At 44.8% G+C, this 27,335-nt stretch overlaps 1 protein-coding gene across 30 annotated transcripts in view; it reads left to right on the top strand.

The window, feature by feature from the left end:
• Positions 1 to 27,335, top strand: part of CELF2 (CUGBP Elav-like family member 2) — a 541,589-nt gene that overhangs the window by 142,477 nt on the left and 371,777 nt on the right. For 3 of the 30 annotated variants that reach the window (XM_083572871.1, XM_083572874.1, XM_083572873.1), the window contains exon 1: positions 24,236 to 24,460. The exons of 19 other annotated variants lie outside the window; for them this stretch is intronic. In XM_083572871.1, coding sequence (XP_083428997.1) covers positions 24,354 to 24,460 — 107 coding nt within the window. In that variant the 5' untranslated portion in view covers positions 24,236 to 24,353. Of the gene's footprint in view, positions 1 to 24,233; positions 24,461 to 27,335 lie in introns of those variants that run through there. 8 more of the 30 variants (XM_083572832.1, XM_083572860.1, XM_083572849.1 and 5 more) reach the window with 5 other exon arrangements.

Raw genomic sequence — 27,335 nt, 5'->3', positions numbered from 1 at the left:
TGTCAGCTCTACAGTTAATCTCTAAATTGAATCAACCGTTCTACCAGATAACATCAAGTCAAAGGAGGCTTTTCTATATAAATGAAGAACCAATCTGATCATTTTGCCAGGATGAATGTTTGCACTCTACATACCAAATGCTTGCCTTTCATTTTCACCTAATGAAAACAAACTGTTTTTGTCTGTCCTATCAGACTTGGCTTCTACTTATCACACCAGGGCACTTCAGTTTGGTTGGCTGTTTTGTTTTCAAGAGGTTTGCTGGCCGGGCCAAGGCAGAGTTAAGCAGGAAGACAAATAGCAGAAATCTAACACTTGAGGGAAGGCCAAGCCTCAGTGGTGGAGCATTTGTTTTCTGTGCAGAAGACCCCAAGATCACAGAATCACAGAACTGTAGAGTTGGAAGGGACCATGAGGATCATCTAATGTAGGATATTTTTCCCAACGTGGGGCTCGAACCCACAACCTTGAGATTAAGAGCCTCATGCTCTACCGACTGAGCTATCTCAACTAGACTAGATAGGCCAAGTTCAATTCACCAGGTAGGGCTGGGAGAGAACCCTGTCTGATGTCATGAAGAACTGCTGCTTCCAGTCAGCATGTTGTTGTTCTTGTTTAATCGTTTAGTCGTGTCCGACGCTTCGTGACCCCATGGACCAGAGCATGCCAGGCACTCCTGTCTTCCACTGCCTCCTGCAGTTTGGTCAAACTCATGCTGGTAGCTTCGAGAACACTATCCAACCATCTTGTCCTCTGTCGTCCCCTTCTCCTTGTGCCCTCCATCTTTCCCAACATCAGGGTCTTTTCCAGGGAGTCTTCTCTTCTCATGAGGTGGCCAAAGTATTGGAGCCTCAGCTTCAGGATCTGTCCTTCCAGTGAGCACTCGGGGCTGATTTCCTTTAGAATGGAGAGGTTTGATCTTCTTGCATCCATGGGACTCTCAAGAGTCTCCTCCAGCACCATAATTCAAAAGCATCAATTCTTCGGCGATCAGCCTTTTTTATGGTCCAGCTCTCACTTCCATACATCACTACTGAGAAAACCATAGCTTTAACTTTCTAACTAACTCCAGTCAGCATAGACAACACTTAAGCCAGATGGAGCAACAGTCATGACTTCCTCTGTTCTATGCTCCTGTGTCCGAAATCCTGGAGAGTTGATATTGGAAGCTGCCTTATACCAAGTCAGACCACTGGCCCATCCGGGTGATTATTGCATACACTGACTGGCAAATGGCTCTCTCCAGGGTTCCACACACGTGACACTCCTGGTCCTACCTGGAGATACTGGGAAAGGAGCCTGGGATCTTCAACATGCAAAGCAGAAGCCCGACCCCTGAGCTATGGCTGTTCCCAACGTAGTACCAGTCGGGGAGCTATTAGATGTGGACCAATGGACTGACTCAGAGCTACAATTCCCAGGGTAGTTTAATAGTCAATATCTCTTCCCAGGAAACCCTGAGAATTGTAGCTCTGTGAGGGGAATAGTGGGGTCTCCAAACAACTCCTATCACCCCATACGCTCCAACAATTCTCCGATGAAAATAGGGATATCCTATTCATCATTTGGATCCCTTCCAGTCGGGATTCAGGCCTCATCATGGGACTGAAACTGCCTTGGTCGCACTGGTTGATGATCTCCGGCAGGCTAGGGACAAAGATGAGAGCTGTTTCCTAGTTCTGCTGGATCTCTCAGCAGCGTTTGATACCATCGAACATAACATCCTTGTGGACCGTCTTGAGGGGCTGGGAGCTGGGGGCACTGTCATACAGTGGTTCCGCTCCTTCCTCCTGGGCCGTGTTCAGAAAGTGGTGGTGGGGGATGAGTGTTCAGACCCCTGGGCTCTCACTTGTGGGGTGCCTCAGGGTTCTGTCCTCTCCCCCATGCTTTTCAACATCTACATGAAGCCGCTGGGAGAGATCATCAGGGGATTTGGGCTGGGTGTTCATCAGTATGCGGATAATACCCAGCTATACCTCTCTTTCAAATCAGAACCAGTGAAGGCAGTGAAGGTCCTGTGTGAGTGCCTGGAGGCGGTTGGAGGTTGGATGGCGGCTAACAGATTGAGGTTGAATCCTGATAAGACAGAAGTACTGTTTTGGGGGGACAGGAGGCGGGCAGGTGTGGAGGATTCCCTGGTCCTGAATGGGGTAACTGTGCCCCTGAAGGACCAGGTGTGCAGCCTGGGAGTCATTTTGGACTCACAGCTGTCCATGGAGGCACAGGTCAAATCTGTGTCCAGGGCAGCAGTTTACCAGCTCCATCTGGTACACAGGCTGAGACCCTATCTGCCTGGGGACTGTCTCGCCAGAGTGGTGCATGCTCTGGTTATCTCCTGCTTGGATTACTGCAATGCGCTCTACGTGGGGCTACCTTTGAAGGTGACCCGGAAACTACAACTAATCCAGAACGCAGCAGCTAGACTGGTGACTGGGAGCGGCCGCAGAGACCATATAACACCGGTCTTGAAAGACCTACATTGGCTCCCAGTACGTTTCCGAGCACAATTCAAAGTGTTGGTGCTGACCTTTAAAGCCCTAAACGGCCTTGGTCCAATATATCTGAAGGAGCGTCTCCACCCCCATCGTTCAGCCCGGACACTGAGGTCCAGCACCGAGGGCCTTCTGGCGGTTCCCTCAGTGTGAGAAGCCAAGTTACAGGGAACCAGGCAGAGGGCCTTCTCGGTAGTAGCGCCTTCCCTGTGGAACACCCTCCCACTAGATGTCAAAGAGAACAACAACTACCAGGCTTTTAGAAGACATCTGAAGGCAGCCCTGTTTAGGGAAGCTTTTAATGTTTGATGTATTTTAATATTCTTTTGGAAGCCACCCAGAGTGGCTGGGGAAGCCCAGCCAGATGGGCGGGGTATAAATAATAAATTATTATTATTATTATTATTATTATTATTATTATTATTATTATATCATCATCATCATTATTCCTACCCAGTCCATCAGACTGGGTTTCCCCAGTCAGTCTGGGCAGCTTCCAATATATAAAAAATCAGAATAAAACGTTATACATCATTTTTAAAAATCTCCCTGTACAGAGCTGCCTTCAGATGTATTCTAAAGGTTGTATAGCTACTTATCTCCTTGGCTTGGGGGGGGGGGTGGCGTAACTCCAGGTATAGGGTGGTATGTAAATTCAATAAATAAAATTAAAAAATGCCCTCCAACATTTCTCTGATGGAAATAGGGACGTCCTAACACACCCTCCAATGTTTCTCTGATTAAAATAAAGATGTTCTAAGGAAAAGTGGGGCATTCAGGGACCAAATCAGAAACCAGGATGATTTCTGTAAACCTGGGACTGTCCTTGGAAAATAGGGACACTTGGAGGGTCTACAACTACAGTTCCCAGGATTATTTGGGGGAAACCATGACTCAATGATACTGCTTTAAATGTGCAGTGCAGATGGGTCCATTGAGGCAACTGGACTTATGGTTAGGGTAGGCCTCGATGCTGGGGAATAGTCTGATCTTTTGTGTGTGTGCTGGAGTCCACATTCCATCCTTTACGAGTGAATATTCTCGCAGTGGCTCTTCTGACCGTTGACCTGGAAGCCATTCAACCCCAGGCGAGGTTTACCCTCCACTCGCTCCGTGCTCCGCTCTTGATTAGTAGCGATGCTGATGTGAAACACCAACTCGTTTAAAGATTCTGATTGAGTATGGAGGGCCTAGGTAAATGTAATGTATTGAATGTGCGTAAAACAATTATGAGTCTTATTAGCAAAATTAGCGTGAGCAAATTTACCAGAAAGAAACTGTTGCTGTTTAGCTCTCTAATTACATGTCACTATTCTTTGAGCCTGGAAGACTTAATGAAAGTAATTTCATTTACTCATTCTGCAGAGAGAGGCAGAGAGAGAGAGAGAGAAGTTTCTGGGAGTTGCTGAATAATCAGGCATTACCCAGTTGTCTTATGTTACTGAGTCAACCGAGGCCAAATGGTCCGAAGACCTTTTGGAGAGAATTTAAACTGTGTTCCAGAAAGAACATTTATGCTCCCTTGGTAGGCGTAAAACCCATTAATGCAAAGAGAAAGGAGTGTCGCAGCAAGGCTGTGGGTGCAATTCACCAGGAGAATCTTTACCAGGAGTTTAGGGAAGCTTTTAATATTTAATGCTGTATTGTTTTTAACACTTGATTGGAAGCCGCCCAGAGTGGCTGCGGAAACTCAGCCAGATGGGCGGGGTATAAATAATATATTATTATTATTATTATTATTATTATTATTATTATTATTATTATTCCTGTTTCAGCCCCTCAACTTTGGAATCCTATATACTGATAGCAAGGTCATTCTCAGAGGACAAATCCTTACATGTAATGAAAAGGACACCATCCACTCCTGGGAGGGAGGTAACAGCAGGTTCAGATTTGCAGGGAAACTTCTCTGGGGGGGGGGAGTCCCAAACAGCAGAAGGCGAGGGAGAAACCTGAGGGATTGAAATGGTGCAATCTATAAGAAGGCATGGCTGGCTGATGTCTGAACAGGAACACTCCACCCTGTGACATGTTGTTGGAGGTTCCACATGCTCCTTCCTAATAAAGTGCCAGTGGGAGGACTGACTATCTCTCACAACAGGCCTATGCGTTTGCACACACACATACACACGTAGCACACGGACCAGTTTGGGGACTCTTTCTAGCGTTTTAGGATGTTTGCTTATCTGCACTTTTGTGCTTTTAAAAAAAAGCAGTGAATGCCATTTGAAGCCTTGTTCCTTTTCTCAGCCATGACTTGCTGTTGAAGAATACTTTCTTCTTTTTAACATTTCCCCTAGGAGTGAAATTGCATAGACCCCAAGCTGTTTCTTATCTGGTCTAGTCCATTTCATTGCTTGTTTTTTTCCCCGGCCACATGCATGCAGAAGGCCCCATCTTCAGTCTGTGACTTCTCTGGAGAGAGCTGGAAATCTCTCCTTTCTGAAATCCTGGAAAGTAACCAACAGTCAGTATAGATAAGGCTGAGCTCAATAATCCAATAAACTGACTCGCTATAAGGCAGCTACCTGTGTTCGTGTTTGTTAAAGTGCACCCAAACACCTTGTTCCTGCTGAAACGAACCAACATGTTTATACCTCTGGAAGGTCTCTGCACACCAGGATGTTTTCCCACTTATATTATTCTTAGGCTTGGCTTGAGGAGCTTTTTAAAACAGCTGGACTGGGATACACAGATTCCCATATTGCAGGGGGTTGGACTTGATAGCCCAATGGGGTCTCTTCCAACTCTACAATTCAGTGATGCATTTTGGAAAATATGAGTTGTGAATATCAGGAATTTTAGCACATTTGAGTTAGCAGTCCCTTGAAATAAAACTCTTAGCTCAGCGGGACATAAGCCTCTTTTGTAGTAGTGAATTCATTTGACTAAAAGATTATCTCATTGACTTTGTTATCTCTTTCTCACAAAGAGCACATCTTTTCTAAATGGGATTAGAAGCATCCTGCAGAACCTGCCCCAAAGTTGACCTAACTGTTTTCTACCTTTTCCTCAGAATATTCTGCCAGCAAAGATTTTTTAAATTCCATCCTGCACAGAGAACCAGAACCAGGGACCTTATGGGTCAAAGCACTGATTTTCTGTCTCCTATGATGTTTGGCTTGGAATCAGTTGCCAGCTAAAATTAGACAAACCAGTTAGGCGAAAAGCTGCTTGCAGACTGATCTTGCAGCTAGAGAGCATTGAATGTAAATAGTCTGTAGCAGCATGACAATTTCTGCTACCTGTAATAACATTGTTATGTTGCCTTCCTGGCGTTCTGTGTATCCAGGTTTTAGCTGCCATTCTTTGCCCGGACTCTGGCCCAGGTGATTGATACCTTGTATTTTTCAGAAGCATGTATTAGGTGAAGCTCCACCACCAGGTGTAACGTCATGACTACTAGAGGAACTATGAGGAATGTGGAATGGTCAAGGCTGGGTTCAGAAGCATGTGACCTAGACACCTATCTAGGAAGGCATGCTTGCGTAAGGGTGATGAAAGTTGTGTTAGGGGATGAAAGTTAATTTCTGGACATTTCTTTAGTGAGTGGTCTTAAAAGTGTGGTTTTGGTTATGAGCAGGGCCAGATTTAGGTTTGATGAGGCCCTAAGCTACTGAAGGTAATGGGGCCCTTTATATGTCCAGCTATCCTTTGTCACCAACAAATTGTCAGTGTTTTTTGTGTTGAATATATGCTATATAGTAATTTATGGACCTAATAGGTATCTAAAGCCATTTTATTTGTTCTTTTATCTTATATTTTGGAAATGTACATCCAGGTTTTTTTTTTTACTTTTTTGAGGGGCCCCCAAGAGAGTGGGGCCCTAAGCTATGGCTTGTTTAGCTTATATGTAAATCCAGCACTGGTTGTGAGGAGTTCAAATCTGCTATTATTTTTGTGATTGGGCGACATTTAGCTTGGTAAATATACTTTAGATTGAAAAGCACACAAACTGCTCTGAGAAAAGCAAAGAATTCTAATTTTACCTTCTGAAAATGTCAGGTAATGCTGTCAGACTTTTAGTTTCTCTGGGATTACTAGGCTTGCAGGGTGTCTGAAGAGTGGGACCAAATTGTTGAACAAATGGTTGATACTCGCTTTTGAAGCTTGTCATAGGAAACTAGCTCTCCTTGGGAGAATCCCCAGTAGAGCTCTGCACTGCCAGCAACCCTGAAGAGCTGTTGGATCATGGAAACCAGCACAGGGATGTTGGGAGTGGAGCTGTCCTATGCCCCTACCCAGTTTGAGCCTTCACATGTTATTCTGAGCACCAAGGGAGTCTCGTTTTCAAGGCTCATCCAGGGAACACATATTCTGACCCAGGACTTTTGCCACATCTTCATGATCTGCAGATGTGCCACACAGAGTGTTGCATACGATATGAAAGGAAATTTAAGCCATCTCTTAAGCAAATAGCACACTGATCTTTAGAGCTAGAAGAGGAAGCCCATGCTTTGTTAAACAATGGTATTCAAACAGCTAGTGCAGAAAATCTTATCCTATCCAAAGACTTGTAATAGAATTATGAATCAAAAGACTAAACAATGCAGCATTTATTTGGGCCGCTAGCCAGGAAGAAGCTTTAAGGCTTATATTATTTAATCTTATGTGCATTAACACTATAATAACATCTGAAAGCAGCTAGTTTTACACACTTAGCATAACAGGCGTTGATGAAAATCAGTTGGATTCATAAAAGCAAACACTGAGACCGCAGGCACTGAAGGTGAAAGAAGAGGTGGTGAGAACACTTTAACCAAAAGTTATCCATGGAGAACTTCCACCTTACAATTTGGCAGGAGAGGGGATGACGGGCGACTCTAATCTGCCTCCAAGGTCAACTTATTTTTTTTTCTTACCTGCACTCCTATCAGTGGTTGTTTTCTAGCATCTTCCCCACTCCCAGAAGTACCCCCTCCAATGTTGAAGAAGGACTATAGCCCAGTGGTAAGACCATCTGCTTTCTATACAGTAGGTCCCAGGGTCAGTCACCAGCATCTCCTGGTAGGGATGAGAGACTCTTTGTCTGAAACCATGGAGAGCCACTGCTGGTCAATGTAGGTGATACTGAACTAGTAGAACCTGGTCTGACAGTATAAGGCAGGGCTTCCTATTCTGCATGTCATTGTTGGAATCTCCACTCAACTGAGCTGATAAAGCTCATCCTCCTCCGGCTGAGTCCTCTGGAATCACCTCCGATGTTATTGAGGACCTGAGCCTCTGATAAGGCTCAGACACATTCCCATTCAGCAGAGAATCAAAGCAGCACACAGAAGTGATGAGATTTATGGCTACATCCCTAAAGGGTTTTATTACTAACTACGCAGACAGCAAAGAAAAATACATCCTCTCTCTGTGAGAGCAGAGAGCAACTACACACAAACAAAGGAACAGGAAACCAGTAACGTCACATCCGTCTCCCGTCTCCTGTGAGACTTCCAACAGTATGGAATGTGTCTGGAATGTAAACAGAGTCTTGTGACTCCAAAGCACTGCACAGTGGCAAACAGAAACTAACAGTTATCACATGGCACTGTTCTGAAGGGACTTCGTTGGATGCAAAATTGTGGCCACCAGCTTCCAAGATAAGTGCTACTACTCACAGATTTGCTCCTCCCCACAAATTTCCCAAATGCCACAGATGCATTTTACCAATTTGCAAACAGGTTGGTGATATTTGAAGTTGGGGCATCATGATCCACAGGGAAGCCCACCACCCAGAAGAGGTGATAGTCTAAAGATGGAAAGGAGAGGCAAGGCAACAGTCAGCACTTTGGAGGGAGACCAAAACGTGGGCTCAGGACCATGGACAGTGCTTCTGCAGCTGAGGTCAAACATCCAAGTTGTCTCAGCAAGATCTTAGAAGAACTGGTTAAGTTTTAAATAGATGCTAGATACATAGATAGAAAGATGATAGATAGATGATAGATAGTCAAGTGAGGTAAGCTGGTGGCCTCACCACATGAGTGCTCCCCTCTGATCAGTTAAGGAGCTAATTCCTTCTGCAGCTGTTGTCTTCTTTGAGTTAATGGGTTTTCCATGAGGATCTCTCCTCAGTCCTGTCTTGATCTTGAAGATGTTCATAGACCAGCCAAAGTCTGGCAGCAGTTGTGTCTCCTTGGGGCTGAGGAAAAAAGGCAGACTCTAGTACCCATAGATCTTGAGTAGACCAAGGCATGGCACCCTCAAAGCTGCCATTGCTGGAGAACTCTTGCCTTTAAGAAGTCTTGGCTTGAGGTTATGACAGGGGGTGGTGTGGGTTCAATGTGCAGAAGAGTACCTGGAGGTAAGTCAGATGGCCAATAGGCTAGAGGTTCAGAGGGAAGGGTTGTATCCAACTATTTCATACCCTGCGTAGATTGCAATCCTGACCCCACTCAGGTTGGGGAAGGCTTGTATAGGAGATTCTTTGTTCACGATTAAAAAAGACCGTATACAGAGAAAGGTCACATGATCAAATGGGCTGTGGCTGCCAGATGCTGTAGCACTGCTGAAACCAAGCAGGTGTGGAAGTGATCATTCTAGAAACCCCATGTAAACATTTGATAGGTAAACATACTAAATTTTAGGGAATTCATTGCTCTTTTCCTTCCAAGAGGATGAAAGGGCGCTGGGTGTCCACGAGTTCTCGTGTTATGAGAAATGGAGAAGAACTTATCTCTAGCCACTTACTCCATTCCATGCATGATTTTACAAATTTCTATCACGTCACCACTTACTCACCTTTTCTCTAAACTAAAAAGTATTCTCTAAGGATGTAGCCCCACTGAGCTTGGCAAGTATTAACCACATAACACCAGTCCTGAGAGATCTGCATTGGCTCCCAGTACATTTCCGAGCACAATTCAAAGTGTTGGTGCTGACCTTTAAAGCCCTAAACTGCCTCGGTCCTGTATACCTGAAGGAGCGTCTCCACCCCCATAGTTCTTCCCGGACACTGAGGTCCAGCGCCAAGGGCCTTCTGGTGGTTCCCTCGTTGCAAGAAACGAGGTTACAGGGAACCAGACAGAGGGCCTTCTCGGTAGTGGCGCCCACCCTGTGGAATGCCGTCCCAACAGATGTGAAGGAAATAAGCAGCTATCCTATCTTTAAAAGACATCTGAAGGCAGCCCTGTTTAGGGAAGTTTTTAATATTTACCGTATTTTTCGCCCTATAGGACGCACCGGCCCATAGGACGCACCTAGATTTTTTGGGGGGGGGGGGAATAAAGGGGAAAAAATTATTTTCCCCCCCCAGGCACGGGGCTGGGGTGGGGGAAGTCCAAGCTTCCCCCAGCCCCCAGAACAGGCAGCTCTCCGCAAGCCGTTGGAGGCCAGCGCGAAGTCACGCTGGGCTCCCACAGCTTGCGGAGAGCTGCGCGAAGCCCGCTCTGGGAGCATGCGGGGCTGGGGGAGGGGGAAGACCAAGCTTCCCCCGTCCCCAGCCCCCAGAACGGGTCCCAGAGCGATCCCGATCGCTCTGGGAGCTTGCGGGGCAGGTGGAGGGGAGAAGCAGGCTTCTCCCTGCCACCAGCCTCCAAACCACGTTGGGAGACAGCGGGATGGCGCGCTGCGCCTCCCCGCTGTCCCCCGAGCTTGTGGGGCTGGTGGTGGGGCTCTCCTGAAGCCTGGAGCGCGAGAGGGGTCGGTGCGCACCGACCCCTCTTGCTCTCCAGCCTTCAGCGAAAGCCTGCATTCGCCCCATAGGATGCACACACATTTCCCCTTCATTTTTGGAGGGGGAAAAGTGCGTCCTATAGGCCGAAAAATACGGTAATGCTGTACTGTTTTTAACATTTGATTGGGAGCTGCCCAGAGTGGCTGGGGAAACTCAACCAGATGGGCGGGGTGTAAATAAATTATTATTATTATTATTGTTATTATTATTATTATTATTATTACTTGCGGTCCCTAATACTAAAAACAAAACAAAAAATCACACATTTTTATCCTTAAAAAAGAATGAAAGTCAAGGCTATTAGGGTGAAATCCAAACCCTCTTTGCCCCAAGATGGAGGGTGTTGGATTGAGCCTCCAGGCTGGTGTAATGATTTGCCCGGTCCCTCCCCCCCCCTTCTGCTCCAGTTCAAGTAGCATACACAGCAGGGCTACAGGTGTGATGGTGTTCTCACCTTTCTGTGGAGTAGCGGCCATGGTTTGGACTGTGCCCTTAATTATATAATAACAAAGAACCATCAGTGGAGGACAAGGAAATGCAAGAAGGAAGATGATCTCAAAGCTTTATGGAAAATAGTGCATTGGTCCAATGTGTTTCAAGACATTACTTGAAATGCATTGGGCTAATAAATTATTCTCTGTGCACCACTAAGGTTTCTTCTTCATTGGTTCTCATGTTTGGTGCCCTCCCATCTTTCTTTCCCTGGCTTTCATCTTAAGGAAATGTATGCCATGCTATATAGTCGAATGACTGTTTAGAATATTTCTTTAGGGCAAAAACATTTGTATTTGCATCATGATGCATTATTTATTGTAAGCTGCTTTGAGACTCCGTAGGAAAATTGGGATTAAAAAAAATATTCAGAACTGTATCAGTCATAATCCTCTTCGAAATTTTCTTAAAAGTATTAATTGACTTTGAGGATATTGCAATAGATCGTTGGGGAAGAGAGCTCTCTATATGTGATTTGCATGTATGTAATGTTCAGTGTTCAAAATTCAGTCTTTCTTTTCCTTTTTGCCATCCATTCATTGAATGGACCCAGGGTGGGTAGCAATTACATTAAAGTGGTAAAATGAAACCATAAAACAACCAGCACAAAATAGCAACTCCACCAGTGTCATGGGAAAGTGATGTATCTTGACTGATAGTAAAAAAAACCTTACAGTGGTGGCTCGAGATGGGCCCCAGAAGGAAGGTCATCTGTAAGCAGGGGGCCACCACAAAGAATGCCCTCTCATGTGTTACCACACCTCAAACCTCACAAGGCCTTCCCTGCTGATCTGAGTATCTAAGCAGGTTGATGTGGTTGAATGTTGATGTCAGGAGTTCAGTCCCTGCCTTGATAACACAGTGAGCGTAGTTAAGTAAAAAGGATGCTTTATTGTCAAAACAAAGAGATAACTCCGGATGGCTCTAACACAGCCTCCACCATCATCAGTCAAGATGACCCTTCTGAAGACTGCTTCCGGCGTGACCAGAAGCAACTGAACTTTCACTTCTTACATCTTTTCTTTTGCTTCCTGTCTAACAGCTCTCCCCTTAACCTACTCTTAGGAGGGATTGGCTCGACTCCAATCTCTTCCCATTCTGAAAAACTGCTTCTATCTCTGTTCTTGCCAGTTTGCACTTCTCGAGAAAGTGGGCTGGATTCCGGCGAGCTCTCAGCCATTCCCTTATCAACTGGCATTCCAAGGGGTGGGGGAGCTGGCACTAGCCAATGCTCATCCTGCCTGGCAGTTAACCCTCTCTGTTCCTGGCTGCTTTTTCAGCTGGTTGCAAACCGTCTCTGGGAGCTGGCTCATTCAGGACAGTTGATAATCACAGACAAATTTTGTGAGAGTCAGCAGTTACTGATGTCTCTGATTATTAGCAGTTATCACTGTCCTTCATCTGTGTGTATCCATCCCATTTGGATGATCATCAGCACCCAGTTGTGACACAGGTGACCTGCGACTGTTGCTAGCAAGATTTTCTTGAAATTCTGGGAAGTCAATGTGACACTTAATGTCCACCTTTAAGGGTGAAGACAGATGTGATACTTAAAATGGCATCACAGATCTTCACCCATGGTCCTTCTCTCTCCCAACATCACAACCTATGAGGCAGATGCATGTTTTATCAGCTCAAATGCTAGATCAGTTGCTCCTCCTACTGCAGTGGGTGGGGGGGGGGATACCTGCTTCCTGCTGTAATAAGAACCAGATGTGGATTTACCCATTTGCCTTTGGGGGGGAACTGCAACATTTTCAAAACTACTCTGGGTGTGTTTGAGTCAGCTGTTTCTTTATGTATAAATATAGTAGGACTTATGGCAGGTGGTGCCAATGTAGTGCCGCTGGCTGCACATGGAGTTATAGAGACCTTCCTTGATGTCCACATGGTCTCCTCCCCACCCCTCCCCTGCTGAAAGTAGATTTGAAACAAGCATTGAATTGTAGGTTGCAGTGCCCATGAGAATTCCTCCAGTGCCCATGGACCCAAAAAGATAAGCAACCCCTGTATTATGGTATAACAATGCAGTCAAGTTATTATGAAGGCATATTTAATTCTGATGTAATTGCATGGGGTGTGTACATGTGTAAGTATACAGTTTTAGAAGTAAAAAGCCCTTCGGGGGCCACAATAGGAAAAGGTTTCTATGCAGCATCACAGTTGCTAGCCATTCGGTACTGTTCACTGTGGTTTGCTGCAAACTTTTCACTGTGGTTTGCTGCAAATTCTTTTTTTCTCCTCCAGAGCTCAGTCCGGGAAAGGAAAGGATATATTCATAGCAAGCTTGGTGAAGATGCTTCTATATTCATCCCACTGCTTAGCAAATGCTCAAGGTTTCAATACAGATATGATATACCCTACCCATAGTTCAGGATAGGTCTGGATTGGGACGGGAAAGCATATAATTAAAATATTCAGGTGCCTTATACTCTGGCATACAAGGCTGCCTATTGTGAACACTGCTTCTGTTTTTTTTTTTTTAAGTGTACACCTTTTGAAGTGCATAGTGAGCCTTCGAAAAAAAGCAGATCAGAAATGGGGAGCAGGGGGGAGAGGAATCTATGAATGCATAAAACAGCAGCTTTAATCTCGAGTGTGATTGACATCAAACAAAAGTGAGGAAAACTCCCTTTGTTCTCGGCCATAAAGGCTGTGTGTGTTTGTTTGTTCAGTGTGAATGAGTGCCCCCATGAAGTCCAAGGGAAGATTTTTAATGAAGTTGGCAGTCACCAAGTTGTTTCCTCCATGGAATAATTCCAACGACAGAGTCATCGCGTACAATTTAACTGAGGATGACATGAGAAATTTCTGCTTGGGAGAGAATGTGGTGCAGCAAGGAGGGGCGTTATTACTCTACAAAATTGTGTACTCTTAAGGCCCACATAGCAAGGAAGGGAGTTCATGTCCCCAAAAAAGCTTTTATTTTGTGTTTGACCATGATGGGTTTAAATTTATGAGCTCTGGCAACTGATGTGGTTGCCAGTTATTAACCACATCTGTATCTAGCCCATCTTCCAAGAAACTCAGGGTGGAGCCTTCATATGGTTTCTGTAAATGTGTGTTTAATGAGAGAATGTCCTCTGGGTAATAAATAGAGGTGGGGGAGAAATTCTATTCGGTTCACATTTAAAGACAAGCTTACCTTACCCTCCCTTTCCGAAACGTCTTGCAGACCAAACTACAGCCAGCTTTCAAACATTCGCAGCTCTTTGAATTTTGCAATGTCGCTCTCCGACGTAGTAATGTGTACAAAAATGCAAATATTGGGATGAAGTGTGCTTTAAAATGCATATATTAGTGAAAATAGCATATAGAAATGCATTATATCAGGAAATTTGCTTTGCAATAGTGGGCATATTAGGAAAAGAAATTCCTTTAAAATGTGCATATTCTGAGAAATTCGCACTAGAATACTGATGAAATTTCAAGAGGACTTTAGAAAATAATAATTCACAACCAGACATGGAAATGCAGCGAATTGAACATAAGATTGGGAGGGGAAATGAGAAATGGAGAGTACCAAAAATTTCCCTTCTGTAGTTATAGGCAATGTGTTGGTATAATGGAGGGCACAACCACACTTTTCTTCTTTCTTTAGGGATATCCAGGCTGCAGCAGAAAAAAATAGCAGAGGTTTGGGGCACCTTAAAGAGTAGCAGATTTATCCTTTCCTTGCTGCTTGTTTTGATTTCAGTACGGGTGACATTTTTTGAATCGTTTGCCTGTTAAGTTTGTCCTGTATATTCCTGCAGGTCTCCTCAGCTTCATTTGCATTCACCTTGTGCCGGCTATCTGTTATCCCATTGAATATATTTTGTGAACTAGAAAAACATGGATGGCATGGATAATGAGAAGTCAAAAATCGCAGTATCCTGCTCATACCTTTCGAAATCTCTTGACACCCAAGCAGCAGAAACATCCGTGTGTCGCTTGGCATTGATATGCAAAACTCCACTGAGGGTGCCTAATAGTGATGGTGATCTCACTGCCTGCTGGGTGACTTTAAATTCACAAAGCAGGTTGACTTCTACTCATTCCTCCTCTATGTGTTTGGTTCTGTTTGACTGTGAGTGGAACTGATAAGGGAAGGGTGGTTAACCTGTGGCCCTCCAGATAGTGTTGGACTCTCAACTCCCATCAGTCTCAGACAAGAGAACCTAGCAATGGTCAGGGATGGGAGTTGTAGTCCAACAATATCTAGAGGGACACATGTTACCCAACCTGTCATGTTGTTGTTTAGTCGTTTAGTCATGTCCGACTCTTCGTGACCCCATGGACCAGAGCACGCCAGGCACTTCTGTCTTCCACTGCCTCCTGCAGTTTGGTCAAACTCATGCTGGTAGCTTCGAGAACACTGTTCAACCATCTCGTCCTCTGTCGTGCCCTTCTCCTTGTGCCCTCCATCTTTCCCAACATCAGGGTCTTTTCCAGGGAATCTTCTCTTCTCATGAGGTGGCCAAAGTATTGGAGCCTCAGCTTCACGATCTGTCCTTCCAGTGAGCACTCAGGGCTGATTTTCTTCAGAATGGATAGGTTTGATCTTCTTGCAGTCCATGGGACTCTCAAGAGTCTCATCCAGCACCATAATTCAAAAGCCATAGGGCTACCTTTGAAGGTGACCCGGAAGCTACAACTAATCTAGAATGCAGCAGCTAGACTGGTGACTGGGAGTGGCCACTGAGACCACATTACACTGGTCCTGAAAGATCTACATTGGCTCCCAGTATGTTTCCGAGCACAATTCAAAGTGTTGGTCCTGACCTTTAAAGCCCTAAATGGCCTCGGTCCTGAAGGAGCTTCTCCACCCCCATCACTCATCCCAGACACTGAGATCCAGCGCCAAGGGCCTTCTGGTGGTTCCCTCATTGCGAGAAGTGAGGTTTCAGAGAACCAGGCAGAGGGCCTTCTCAGTAGTGGTACCTGCCCTGTGGAACACTCTCCCATCAGATGTCAAGGAGATAAACTACTATCTGACTTTTAGAAGACATCTGAAGGCAGCCCTGTTTAGGCACCTCCTGTCCCCCCAAAACAGTACTTCTGTCTTGTCAGGATTCAACTTCAATCTGTGCTTTAGATACCTATTAGTTCCATAAATTACCATACAGCATATATTCAACACAAAAAACAGTGACAATTTGTTGTTGACAAAGGACATCTCGACATATAAAGGGCCCCATTACCTTTAGTAGCTTAGGGCCTCAACAACCCTAAATCTGGGGAATCTTTTAATGGTGAGAATTTGAGGACTAAGGATGAAGTTAATTGACCAATTGTGGTTTGGCCTTTGGTGTTATAAGATTCAACAGAATGTTGGGTTGTATGTTTGCCATGTCAGTTGACATAATCTTGGTTTCATTTGTCACAGAGGGCTCAAACGCCTTTACCGGCAAGCTGCAATTCAGAATACTCAACTTATTTTGACTCTGTATGGATCCATTGAAAAGAATGGACCTGTCCGCTGGTCATACTCAGAGTAGATCCATTGAAATTAGTTCGCATGACTGACTTGGGTTCATACATGTCAATAGGTCAATTCTGAGTAGGATTCAACCCTCTCAGAGTTGCTATTAAACATGCAGGGTTTTACCAGTGACCATGAACACATCCAAATGTGTGCACACATGCTATTGGTTATCCATATTTTTTAAAGTGTTGAGCAATAAAAGGGCATCTTCTCAATGTAAAACTGTAGCTCAGCAGCAGCAACAGCAACACCAAAAGGCATCTCTCTCACCTACCCCAGTTTGTAGACTTTGAAAGTGGGATTTCTAGCTATTTTGGTCATATTTTCAAAGAGAACCACTGGTTTAGGGTCTGGACATTTCTTTTCTTAAACTGAGGTTACAGCATGTGCAGGCAGGTGTTTGCTATAGAAGCTCAATATTCATAAACACCATTTCAACGAAGAGGCCGAGGTAGAGGGACCCGAATACTTTAGCAGCTCACATTTTTAGCATCTTCTGGAAAGGGTTAAAATGTTCTTCCCAAGAACCACATCCCCAACACCGAGTGCTGGTGCAAAAATGCATTTTCACTTGAAACGTCAGCCACTCCAGAGGATCCAAAAAGGCTGAGCAATGCCTGCCGTTCTATTTGATACCAAATTGATAGTCAAACAGAGCCCCAGTGAGCCATTAGAGTCTGGCCTGATGATTGACGTTCCAACTTAATGGTGTATACTGTATATGATGCTGAAATAGCATCTCGAGTGTGATTTTTTTTATTTTTTTGTATATTTGGCTTCCTGCCAGACTTGTCTTCCCCAAATATGTGTGGATGAAATGATTCTTTGTTCTAGCTCTTTGGCTTCCATGATTTAGGATTTGAGCTCTGCTATAGCTCTGCTTCTTTATCAAGTGTGAGAGAGAGAGACACAATGAGGGCCTTGCATATTATTCTGGCTGATGTCGGGGAGTTACAGAGCACAGTCTTTCAGATGACTTAGTTTAGCCCTTAAACAGTGTGTCTAGTTGTGATGATCATTATGTCAGGGATGAAAATGGCATCGGATGAGGGGTGGATGCTAGCCAAGTTTGGAACCATGGATAGGGGTGTGTGCCTTGGCCCCTTTGAGTGGCACGCAATAAGAAGCCTCTGGATTGGCCAGGCTTGATATGGCTATTCAGAGCCCGGCTTCTTAGTCCTTATCTGCTGTTAGACACAACATCAGATTCAAACCAGGAGGCAAGAGAGCACTAAGCAACTGTGTGACCAAAAGCCAACGGCCCCGGAAGGAGGAAGTGAGGTTTCTCCCCCAAGTGTTTTCTAGTCCTCTGTGTCTTCGTGTTCCCTTTGCTCCTGTTAGAACTACATGCAGAAGATCCCACGTTCCAGGAAGGACTAAGGCACCTTGTCTTCTCCCTGCCTACTTCCGTTTGCAAAACTTTTCCCCAAGAGCAGCTCGGCACGTTTTCCTGGTGTGGCCTCAACCCCTGTCATAGCGGGGTGAGGGGGGGTGGAGGTGCTGTTAACATGGTGGATACATTGGAATTCAATGAAATATACCAGGAAGTGAAGGGATCGATGAATGATGGCCGCATGCGGCTGAAGCGTCAAGGTGTGATTTTCAAGAACAGTAAACATCAGAGATGTGGGGAGGTACATAGAAGAATACTTATTTTGCTGAGACCACTGTTGGTGGGGAAAAACATGGCCACCACAAACCATGGGAACTGGAGTGGGACCTGATCCTAAAGTTGCCTCCTATTCAAGGGCCTGAATTGTCTTATCCTTCCCAGCAAAGCAAGATCAGCCCAGGTTTGATTTCAGCTGATTTCAGCTGCCTCTAGGGATGGGGGAAGAAATTATAATCAGTTAACATTTAAAGTGAAACTTAACCTAATTCACACTTTAAAAACAACAACACCATGAACCGAAACACAGTCACCTTCCAAAATCCAGACTTCTCTGAATTTTGCAATGTAGTTCTCCAGCTGCATAAAAAAGAAAAGGTAAAGGGACCCCTGACCATTAGGTCCAGTCGTGGCCGACTCTAGGGTTGCAGCGCTCATCTCGCTTTATTGGCCAAGGGAGCCGGCGTACAGCTTCCGGGTCATGTGGCCAGCATGACTAAGCCGCTTCTGGCGAACCAGAGCAGCGCACGAAAATGCCGTTTACCTTCCCGTTTACCTTCCCTATTTATCTACTTGCACTTTGATGTGCTTTTGAGCAGCTAGGTTGTCAGGAGCTGGGACTGAGCAACGGGAGCTCACCCCGCCGTGGGGATTCGAACCGCTGACTTTCTGATCGGCAAGTCCTAGGCTCTGTGGTTTAACCACAGAGGAAATATGGGGAAATTGCTTTGCAAAAACGTGCACTTTAGAGACAACTGCGTGCAAAATGTATATATTCAAGAAATTTGCAGAGAAATTCTGAAGAATTGTCATATGGACTTATTTTTTTAAAAAAAATCACAAATTTGTAAAAATGTGGAGAGCTGAATTTTTTTTGGGGGGGAAACCCCAAAATTAACGTATTTGCCCACCCCTGTGTTAAAGTTAAAAAGTGATTAGAAGACTGGATGATAGATTTGTAGTTTTGAACAAACAGGGTGACAATATTGGGAGGGAAAATTTTACTCACAACCATGTACCGTATTGGCCCGAATATAAGTCACACCCGAATATAAGCTGCACCTTTAAAATTCAAGGGGGGGAGGAGAGACAATACCCAAATATAAGCCGCTTCCTTAAAATTCCACAGGCACTCACACCCGTTCTGTTTTGCCATATGTCTATTTCAGCAGCGATATTGTAAAAGCCCATTTTTGTAAGGTCACAAATTTAAGCCGCACTTTAACTTTTCAGAGTCGGAATTTGGAAAAAAAAAAAAAGGCGGCTTATATTCGGGCCAATATGGCACAAGGTTTGTTAACAGGCAACTGGGAATCTAAAGAAACCAGTGGTGCAGGTGGATTACTCTTATCTTCATCATCAACATCATCATCATTTACAGTGGTACCTCGGGTTACATACGCTTTAGGTTATAGACTCTGCTAACCCAGAAATAGTACCTCGGGTTAAGAACTTTGCTTCAGGATTTCTCACGTGGTAGCGGTCTTTGTGGTGAAGGCTATGAAAACTAGCGTATGGTTCCTGGAGGAAATGGTGAGGTTCCTCCCATTGCTCTCCTAACCTGTTGCTGTATCTTCTTTCCTGAATGGCGAGGTTTTTTGGGTAGTTTCCTTGCTGGGACAGCATGGCATGAATTTTAGCTTATTTTTATAATTTTATTGTTTATCTTTTAATAATGTTTTATAGTATTTTGTGTAAAGGCATGGACCTCACAAATCTAATAAACTTTGACTTTGAGATTCTTATTCTTATGCTTCAGGATGAGAACAGAAATCGTGCAGCAGCGGCGCAGCGGCAGCTGGAGGCCCCATTAGCTAAAGTGGTGCTTCAGGATAAGAACAGTTTCAGGTTAAGAACGGACCTCCGGAACGAATTAAGTACTTAACCCGAAGTACCACTGTACTAAATCTGGGCAACAGAGAAAACTGTGGGACTCTGAATGCTGTCCTCTTACCCTTTGTCCTCCCTATCTTGATATCAGGTGCTGGGTGGGTTTTTACAAGCGTGCCCTAAAACTAATAACGATTTATATCCAACTTATTGAGCAAACAGCAGAAGTATCTTTTTAACACCGTTAGCGAAAATAACCAATTTCGGGTTTGCATGCAAAGCTGCTCGGGCCAATTAGCGTGAAATTTAATTTGCATTAATCACCATGAGGTCAGCAAGAAATTAACTTGAGGTGTGTGTGGATTTCACAGAGATGCTGTAAACGCACTGGGGGCAGATCTGTTTGTTGAGGGACTCACATGTGTTCTGTCCCCATTAAGAACTTCCAGCCCGCTGGATCAAGCCAACCTGAAGCCTGTGAGAACCTAGGAAGGTGGAACAGAGCACAAAAGTACTCCTGAGGTTTGCAGCAGCTGATATTCAGGTACATATTTCCCCCAGCAGTGGGGGGAGACCATAGCCATTGTGGCCAGCAGCCATTGAGAGCCACATGCTCCATAAATTTGTCTAATCCTCCAAGCTAGCGGCCACCAATTGTCAGGGACTGGGCAGAGGAGGAATGGTGGAGACCGCCTCACCAGCCTGACCTTTCCCTTCCAGAGAAGAAGAAGATAGCTCAGAGTAGCAACAGGGTTTTGAGGGAGGTCACAGCTCAGAGGAAGATGAGGGGAGAAGTTGGGAAATAATGGGAGAGAAGGAGCAGGCAGAGCTGGAGCAGTTGGCTGGCATGTTATCACTAATAAAGCATTCCAGACCCACCATCTCCCAGAACCCGGCAGGCCTTGAAAGTAGGAGAGCAAAGGGACCTCAGTGCCACCCATAGAAGGGATGATGAATGAGAAAGTGGGAGAGAAGGGGAGGGGAGATTTACTCAGAGCAGTGCCATTATTCCAAGAGGCTTCATTTCTAAGCCTCTCTCTGTAAATATTGAATAAATATTGAATAAAATGCAGTTGGTGAGAACTTTCCCTTGCCTTCTCCATTCCTGGCAACCTGCCATGGAGGTTGGTTCCTCTGCTGCCTGACACCAATGATCCTTGTGGGAAATCCACAATTTCTAATGTTATGGGAGACTTTTCTCTATCCTCTTAATTCATGCCATGTGTGATTTTTTACACATCTCTTCTGTCACCTCTTATTCTTTTTTTTTTTTTTTTTTTTTTTTTTTGCTGTAAACTATAAATTCCAAAATGCGGTAACCTTTCTTCCCCCGATCATTTTTTTTGCTCCTTTTGGAACCTTTTCGAATTCTGCAATATCCTTTTCGAGGTGAGGTGGCCAGAAATGTACTCCAAATGTAGTTACACTGTAGATTTGCATAACGACATTATGAGATCAGCAGTTTTATTTTCAATTCCTTTCCTAGCATGGAATTTGAGCTATTTTGTGGTCACAGTGGAGGGACATCTTCATCGAGCTATTCCGCTACAGCCCCAAGGTCTCATTCCTGGTCACTCACCACCACTTCAGACCCCTGGAGCATTAATGTGAAATTCATAATTTATTGGCCCCTAGTACTGTGGGTTAAACCACAGAGCCTAGCACTTGCCGATCAGAAGGTCGGCAGTTCAAATCCCCGCGACAGGGTGAGCGCCTGTTGCTCAGTCCCTGCTCCTGCCAACCTAGCAGTTCGAAAGCACGTCAAAGTGCAAGTAGATAAATAGGTACCACTCCGGCGGGAAGGTAAATGGTGTTTCCATGCGCTGCTCTGGTTTACCAGAAGCAGCTTAGTCATGCTGGCCCCATGACCCGGAAGCTGTACGCTGGCTCCCTCGGCCAATAAAGCGAGATGAGCACCGCAACCCCAGAGTCGGCCACGACTGGACCTAATGGTCAGGGGTCCCTTTACCTTTATGAGCATCACTTTACTCTTGTTTGTGTTTAATTGCATTTGCCATTTTACTGCCCAGTCACTCAGTTTGGAGATGCCCTTTTGGAACTCTTCTTAATCCATTTTTAAAAATGACCCTGAGCAGTTTAGTATGATCATCAAACTTGGCTACGTCCCTGTTCACCCCTAACTCTAGATCATTTATGAACACCTTAAAAAGCACAGGTCTCAGTACCAATCCTTGAGGGACTCCAGTGTCTACACTTCTTCATTCAGAGAACTGTCCCTTCCACCCCCTCTTTGCTTCTTGCCGCAATTCCTGATCCACAAGATGATCTCTCCTCCTATTCCAAGATTGCCAAAGGAGTCTTTGGCGAGATACTTTGTTGAAAGCTTTTTGAAAGTCCGAATTCACCATTTTATCTGGCTTACCAATACCCTATGGAGCACAAATTGTCATGAATTCACACTGAAAAGGACGCCTGGAGGGGCCCCCAGACTAGTAAACCTCGGCCACGTTCCCCAAGTAAGAACAAAGCTGACGGAGGATTTTCCACTGTTGGGTTCACTGAACTCTCCCAACAGAAGTTCCATTGATTTTCCTAGTGAAACCCAAAGGGTCTTTAGTGAAGCAATTTTTTTCCTCTTTTCTGAAAGAGAACCATTGTGCCGATTGCTGGCAATGCTGATGGGCTTTTGCCCTGTTTTTGAACTGTGGAAGCTGTACCATCGCCAGGGCTTGGCAATGCTTTTCTTTAGATGTTCTAACAGGTTCTTCAGTGGGAAGAGTCCAGACCTGATCCCTGGATTGTATGGAGATGGGAATGGCCCAACCACGTGGCCATTTCCCCCTGGCTCCACAAAGCCTCGTCAAATATATTAATCAGGATCTGTCCATGGTAAGCAAAATTTAGATAAGCATTTGCAAGCTGGATGGAATAGAGGCATTTCTGTATTGCACACTGCTTGTGGCATGTGTGCACTATGCAGAGGTATGGATTTGAATGCGCATGATCCATGCAAATCCAGCATAAAAAGTGTGCTGCTGAATCAAAAACAAAGTTCTGCCTCCTCTGTTATTTAGTTATTTCATAAAATTTATATACTACTTGATTGTTAAAAGCCTCAAAGTAGGTCGCAAAAGTGCACTTGCTTCTGCTGCGCACAACTGGGTGCAGACCTTGCCTTCCAAAGCCCGCTCACCTCTTGACCCCATGCAAGAAGTTTCTATGAAGGCCTGCCCCCTCAAAAAATTTTATTGTGGGGGCAAAGGGCCTTGGGCCCCATATCACTGTGCCTGTGATACACAGCAAGCGAGGGTAGCGCATAGGGGAGGAAAAGTTGGGAAATACAGTGGTACCTCGGGTTAAGTACTTAATTCGTTCCGGAGGTCCATACTTAACCTGAAACTGTTCTTAACCTGAAGCACCACTTTAACTAATGGGGCCTCCTGCTGCTGCTGCGCCGCCAGAGCACGATTTCTGTTCTCACCCTGAAGCAAAGTTCTTAACCTGAAGCACTATTTCTGGGTTAGCAGAGTCTGAAGCATATGTAACCTGAGGCACCACTGTACTGTGTGACTAGGAGTTCTTGCATTGGCTTCCATTAGTGTGCTTGGGTTTGTTTAATCTGGCCTGTGACTGTTGGGTTGTTGAGGGCAAGCCATAGAAATTAACATGTTAGTAAAGAGAAGTGAAAAATTGCCTAAGGTGGGCGAGGAGAGCATTTTCCAGGAAAAGCAAAATGATAGCTAGGGCTGGCTCATCTCTGCTAGGAGGGAGTCCTTGCTGCAGTCTTTATTGTCAGTTAAAAGAGAGTGTGAGTAAGTAAGTATTTACCCAAATCGCAGTACAGTGGTACCTCAGGTTAAGTACTTAATTCGTTCCGGAGGTCTGTTCTTAACCTGAAACTGTTCTTAACCTGAAGACCACTTTAGCTAATAGAGCCTCCCGCTGCCGCTGTGCCGCCGCCACACAATTTCCGTTCTCATCCTGAAGCAAAGTTCTTAACCCGAGGTACTATTTCTGGGTTAGCGGAGTCTGTAACCTGAAGCGTCTGTAACCCGAGGTACCACTGTATAGAGCCACGTTGTATTGAACTGATACAGAGGAGTACAGAGGGAGTGGCTCACTAGGGGTTAAAAGACAAAAAAATGGCAAGCTTTTTTAAAAAACAAAAAACCACTAAGCCCCTAAATGAAAACTTTCTTCTGGCTCCCTGCCCCTCCCTCCCTTGTTCTGGGGCTCATAGATTCGATAAAACCACTCAGCTTGGAATGTGTTGGGAACGAAGGGAAGAGGACCTCATGCTGTGAGTCTCTAAAAGAACTTTCAGATTCCAGCCCCTCTGAGTGTGCAAAAGTTCTGTCTGTCTGGCATCGTTAAAATGCTTGTGAAACAACTGATGGTTTTTTGGGAGTATGCAAATGAGACTTTTGTATGTTCTCCCTTCCGCCGAAAGAGGAGAGATGTCCCTTTAACACACACACACACACACACACACACACACACACACACACAAAAACCTGATCTCCTGTGTCTGTGTTTCCTCCCTCCCTCCCCCCCGTCCTTTCTCTCATTTTGGGGAAGGGTCCTACATTTCTTTCTCCCTTTTTCATGGTGATTAGAACAAGAAGCTAACACCAGCCAAGGAAGAGCGAGCGCAAACAAGACCCCTATAGGCAGCCTAGTGCATTAATGTAAAATATGCCCAGAGAACATAACTTGTCAGAGAGGATTATTTCTGTTCAGTGAATCTACAGGGGCCCCCTTTGCTCCGCCACTCAGCATCTGGCGAGAGACAGAAAGAGAGAGAGAGAGAGTAGCCATTAGTGGGTAGCTACTGTGGCATTGATGTTTGAGCGCACTTCTGAACCGGCTTTTGTTGCAAATATCGGTGCAGAAAGCATGCGCTGTCCGAAATCCGCTGTTACTATGAGAAGTGAGGAGCTTCTTTTAAGGTAGGTTGATGCCTCCTTTGTACAGGCGGGGGCTGTTTGAGGCGGGGGCTTTTTCCCAGTCGCCAGGGCCCATTGTGGCTAGGTATCAAGTACTCTTCTCCCACTCCAATTATTTTGTTTGGGGGGGGGGAAGGGGGAGGATATATTCATATACACCCTGCTTTTCTGCAAGTGGTGTTTCTGTATCATGAACCTCCAGTTACATACGGCTTGAAATGCAAAAGCCAACAGGAAGCAATTTCATTTTTTCATTTTTTTAAAAAAGCAATTTCGCCACCCCCACCCGTCCCAAACCCAACAGTTTCTTTATGATGCCTCTTCTATTGCATCCTTCATTAATAGGGATTGGGGGGTGGGAAAGGCACGAGGGAAGAGCAATAGGGAGACTCCATATTAGAGCCGATTCCCTAAATGCCACTTAAATTGGTGCTTGGGTTATATAAATAACCTCTTCTAATCACTCCCCTCCTACAGCTCACACTGACCGCTTGGCGCTTTTCTCGGGAGAGGGGGACAAATAGATAAATACATATATATTTATAATTGGAAGAAACTCATATTGCATAGATGAATGGATTCTTAGCGTTCTTGGGTGTCATGAAGAGCTAGCCGTTAGCAGAAGCTTTTCAGAGGAAGGAAGGGGGGCGGGGAAGGGGAGAGAGAGAGCGCCAGAATTTCTGCTCAACTGGCACCCTGCTTCTGGGGCGGGGGGGGGGTGTAGTCTTTTGTCTATTTTCCCTAGCAGACATCCGAGCGTGTGAATACATCTTTTTGGCTGACAATGGGACGATAGAACAATAGAGCTGTCAAGCTAGCTTAATGTATGTCTGGGGTTGTAGTTGTGTGTGTTTTGTTATATATAAAAAATGCTATCTCTTTTAAAAAACGCACACCAAAAAACAGCAACAACCCCGTCCCATTTAATTTCCACTAATCTTATTTGTATAGACTGTGAAGTGAAGTACACTCCCATTGTTTATCTCTTTAAGGAGAGTGAGTGAGAAAGAGAGAGAGAGAGAAAGATCCACTATTTCCCTCCAACCCCTTGCATATTATGACTTTGTCTACCAGAACAAAGTTGCAAAGCTATAAAGCGGCTTCTTTAATTTCAGGAAGGAAACTTACAGATCCTGAATGCTTAATAGGGAAAGGTTTTGGCTGGACAAGCAGCTTCTTGTTAGCCTTCCTCAAACTCTTATCTTATTTTGGATCATTTCCACTTGCTCCACAGTTTCACAGAGATGCTACTTAAATTTTAGTCTTGGGAATAACAATAAAAAAATCCAGCTGTTCTAACATATGTCAGAATTTCTGAAGACATAACAAATAGCAAACACTCCACTTCCTCTAGTGCCTGTCTTGAAGAAGAAGAAAAAACCCACTCAGGGTTGCAAGGTTGTAAAAGATGATTTCTAAAAATTAAAACCTGGGAATGCATTCTCATATCTTCAAAATGGGTCTGGGTGGCGGTGTTATTAACCATGAGATCCACGTGTGAATAACGCTATTTTGAAATAATAAAAAGTTAGCTCATTTCATGGCAGTTGGAGGGATGGTTTTGCTTTGCATTTTTAACCTTCATGGTAAAGAGTTTCTTCCGAAGGTTTGTTTATGTTCACAGTAGCGTGATACTGACTTTGAATTGGGTTGAATTGTCTGTTTCAATCAGTACATTCGTGGGAGGTGAATAGGAATAATTTGTGGCAGCTCTCAAGCAACTCTGCCAAATCCAACACACAAACATTGTAGGGTTAAGGGGAGTCAGTCGTTTATATTTTATTTACTGCGTCAGGAAGTGCATTCAGGATTTCAGCTCAAGATTATGATCACTGCGAGTGGGAATTGGCGCTGTTCGTTTCAGGAATAATGTAAAGATGGGTGTTACCGTTTTGTGTCACCTATGTGAGGTAGCCACTGGAAACCTGCTTGCTGTCTAAATGCATCTGGCAACGTGGGTGTGACATAAAAGCAGGAGATACTTGTTTATGTTGTGAAGCAAATGATGGATGCCACTGAGGTGTGGTGTTCTACCCAAACTTGATTGTAATAAAAGAGGAAGGGTCGTGTTTAAATATGGAGATACCATAATTGGCAATCAATGGCTCCAATCGAGTTAAAAGTTAATGGGCCAAGTTAATCATAGCTATCTTAAGCTTCGTTGATTGATTTGGATATAACTCTGACACAGCTAACTTCAGCTTGCTTGGGAGTCTTAATGGACATGTTGGTACAGTGGTACCTCAGGTTACAGACGCTTCAGGTTACAGACTCCGCTAACCCAGAAATAGTACCTCGGGTTAAGAACTTTGCTTCAGGATGAGAACAGGAATCACGTGGCAGCGGCAGCGGGAGGCCCCATTAGCTAAAGTGGTACCTCAGTTTAAGAACAGTTTCAGGTTAAGAACGGACCTCCAGAACAAATTAAGTTCTTAGCCCGAGGTACCACTGTTTTGGCTTCAAGAAAAGTGGATTTTCACTTTAAGGCTCCCAATAGCTGCCTTTCCATTTGCACCCCAAGCAGACATACAACAGGCTCCCAACTTTATTGAATTCAGAAACTGAGATCTGCATCAAACCTGACAGGATCAGGCAAGGCATCCTTCTGTACACACTTGTTCCATTCACAGCTGGCTCCCTCTCTCCCACCATCTTGCTTTGCTCATTTATTTATTACATTTGTGACCAACTCTCTCCCCCCCCCCCCCCGAAGGAGCTTAGGGCGGCAAACATCACAATGCTAAAACAGTGTTTTCAAAAAGCAGTGCACCTTCAGTTAGCACATGAAACTTATACTTCATTCACCCAAGGGGCAAGGTGGGTTTATAAGCCTGTTCAAGCACCAACCCCACACATGGCTGGCATGCTCATGTCTTGC

The sequence above is a fragment of the Podarcis filfolensis genome (assembly GCF_964270895.1).
Source record: "Podarcis filfolensis genome assembly, chromosome: 10".
In the NCBI taxonomy this organism is placed as follows: Eukaryota; Metazoa; Chordata; class Lepidosauria; order Squamata; family Lacertidae; genus Podarcis; species Podarcis filfolensis.
The sequence above is the reverse complement of the archived record's forward strand: the minus strand, read 5'-3'. Positions and strand labels throughout refer to the sequence as shown.